This window comes from Nematolebias whitei, chromosome 7 (genome assembly GCF_014905685.2).
Source record: "Nematolebias whitei isolate Nwh7 chromosome 7, NemWhi1, whole genome shotgun sequence".
NCBI classification, from domain to species: Eukaryota; Metazoa; Chordata; class Actinopteri; order Cyprinodontiformes; family Rivulidae; genus Nematolebias; species Nematolebias whitei.
In genome coordinates, this window is record NC_056504.1 from 3,053,130 (window position 1) to 3,055,516 (window position 2,387).

The 2,387-nt window shown below is 52.9% G+C and overlaps 1 protein-coding gene across 1 annotated transcript in view; it reads right to left on the reverse strand.

Moving 5' to 3' along the window:
* The window catches only part of phf2 (PHD finger protein 2), a 72,780-nt gene extending 70,957 nt beyond the window's left edge, over positions 1-1,823 (reverse strand). Inside the window, exon 1 of the mRNA XM_037678540.1 lies at positions 1,436-1,823. Coding sequence (XP_037534468.1) covers positions 1,436-1,533 — 98 coding nt within the window. The 5' untranslated portion in view covers positions 1,534-1,823. The remainder of the gene's footprint in view (positions 1-1,435) is intronic.
* Between the last annotated feature and the right edge of the window lie 564 nt (positions 1,824-2,387).

Sequence of the window (2,387 nt, forward strand, 5' to 3'; positions counted from 1 at the left end):
GCTGCACCTTCACTTGCACCTTCAGCTGCACCTTCAGCTGCACCTTCACTTGCACCTTCACTTGCACCTTCAGCTGCACCTTCACTTGCATCTTCAGCTGCACCTTCACTTGCACCTTCACTTGCACCTTCCTTAAGCTGCACCTTCAGCTGCACCTTCCTTCAGCTGCACCTTCACTTGCACCTTCAGCTGCACCTTCACTTGCACCTTCAGCTGCACCTTCACTTGCACCTTCAGCTGCACCTTCAGCTGCACCTTCACTTGCACCTTCAGCTGCACCTTCACTTGCACCTTCACTTGCATCTTCAGCTGCACCTTCACTTGCACCTTCCTTAAGCTGCACCTTCAGCTGCACCTTCCTTCAGCTGCACATTCAGCTGCACCTTCAGCTGCACCTTCAGCTGCACCTACAGCTGCACCTTCCTTCAGCTGCACCTTCCTTCAGCTGCACCTTCAGCTGCACCTTCAGCTGCACCTTGAGCTGACAGTATGAACGTGTGTTGGGGACGTTGAGCGGTGGATGTTGTTCTCTCACTGAGCAGCAGGACCTCAAGGGTTAACATTCAGGCGCGTAAACACTTTTCACTCAAATACGCGTTTTTTACTCAAACCAGCTGAACAGAAGACACCCCGAGTCCCGCCGAAGTGCGTGTCACCCCCGCAGCGCTGCCCACAACCAACGGGGGCACACACGGAACCGTGGAAGAGCAAAAAATAGCAAATACTCAAAAATCCCAATGAAGATTCGGACGCAGACCATTACAACCCACGAATAACGTGGGAACTGTTCAACGCCGCCACCGTTTAAGCTCCGAGAAACCCAGCAATTAGCCAGAGCCCAAAAGCAGCGGGCGACAAACGAGCGCGCATGAATCGGTGTCACTTGGTGTCGGTCGAGGCGTCAGGACCCGCCAACATGGACTCCTGTCAGCCATGGCGCCGCCGGACGGGAGGCAGCCGCCGGACGGGAGCACCTCCAGTCCGGCGGCCGCTGGAGGCACCTCCCGCCGGACGGGAGGCACCTCCCGTCGGACGGCTGCGGCCGCGGGGCTCCGCTCACACTCGTGTCGTGATTTTTAGCCCAGGCCTCGTAAGAAGAGCTCGTGAAAACACGGGGCTTGTGTGACTAGAGTTACTGTGACGTGCGTGGAAAATGGTGGTCGAGCGGGAGAGGAGATGTGAGCCGCGCTGCCCGCCGTCGTTCGTGCGGGACGCGGGCGAACCGTTAACGCCGCGGCCCGCGCACATTTCACAATGTTTGCGCTGAACGTTTAATGGAGGACTCGCTGTGCTCGCTGCCCCGGAGGACTGCGACTAACTCCGCCTTCTTCTCCGAGCGGCCTCGCTTCACACGGCCGGAGCCACAAAGCTGTCAGAACCGAGCCTTCGCCATTTTTGTTGCCTTCTCTGCCGCGCGAGCCGCGCGCGCTCTTACCTGCCGTGGAACCAGTCCTTGCAGGCGTCGCACTCGATCATGAACTGGGTCACGTCGTAAGGCAATCTGCAGACGCAGTACACTGGTACGGTCGCCATGTTCAGTCCACAGCTACGTCGGGATAGACTGGGGGGGGCTGCAGGAGGAACAGCGTCCTGCACACAATATGCTCCGATCTGATGCTCCCCAGAAAAAAAGCCAGAGGCCGTCCCGCCGGAGACATGGACCTGAACGCACCGCGGTCACAGCGAGGCTCGCCTCAGCGAGCGACCATGCAAAGCTGCTCGTTCTGATTCCTCGCGCTGTGTGCATGCCCCCTGCTGCCGCACGGCGGCCAGCCGCTCATACCTGCACACTACCGTCCTGCCAGAGCCGCTGGCGCACAAATACATGTGCAAGTACATGTTAAATACATGTTAAATACATGTTGACCTTACGTCAGCAAGCAGCACTGACTCACATTACACGATCACCCACCAGCAGTCCACTAACTGTACCGTGTACAGCGAATACACACATCCTTACCAACAAGGTGCTTATTGTGTTAACAGCAATACTTTATATAAATAATCCAAATCAGTTTATTCTTGTGGTGTCAGGTCACAACATGTAGGCACTGCTCAGAAACATTCACATACACGTGTGTGTGTGTTTGTACAAGTTAATAACGAAACATTCACATACACATGTGTATATGTACAAGTTAATAACGAAACATTCAGATACACGTGTATATGTACAAGTTAATATCACTATTTATCTATACACTGCTTTGATTTTAACTTGATGGCAAATAGCTTTGGTTTTATTTTACATATCATCTTCATGTTACTAGAAAGCAGAGGCGATTCTAGGGGAGCTTCCCCATATACACATATAAATACATATAAATACATATAAATACATATAAATCATATACACATGTACATATAAATACATATAAATCATATAC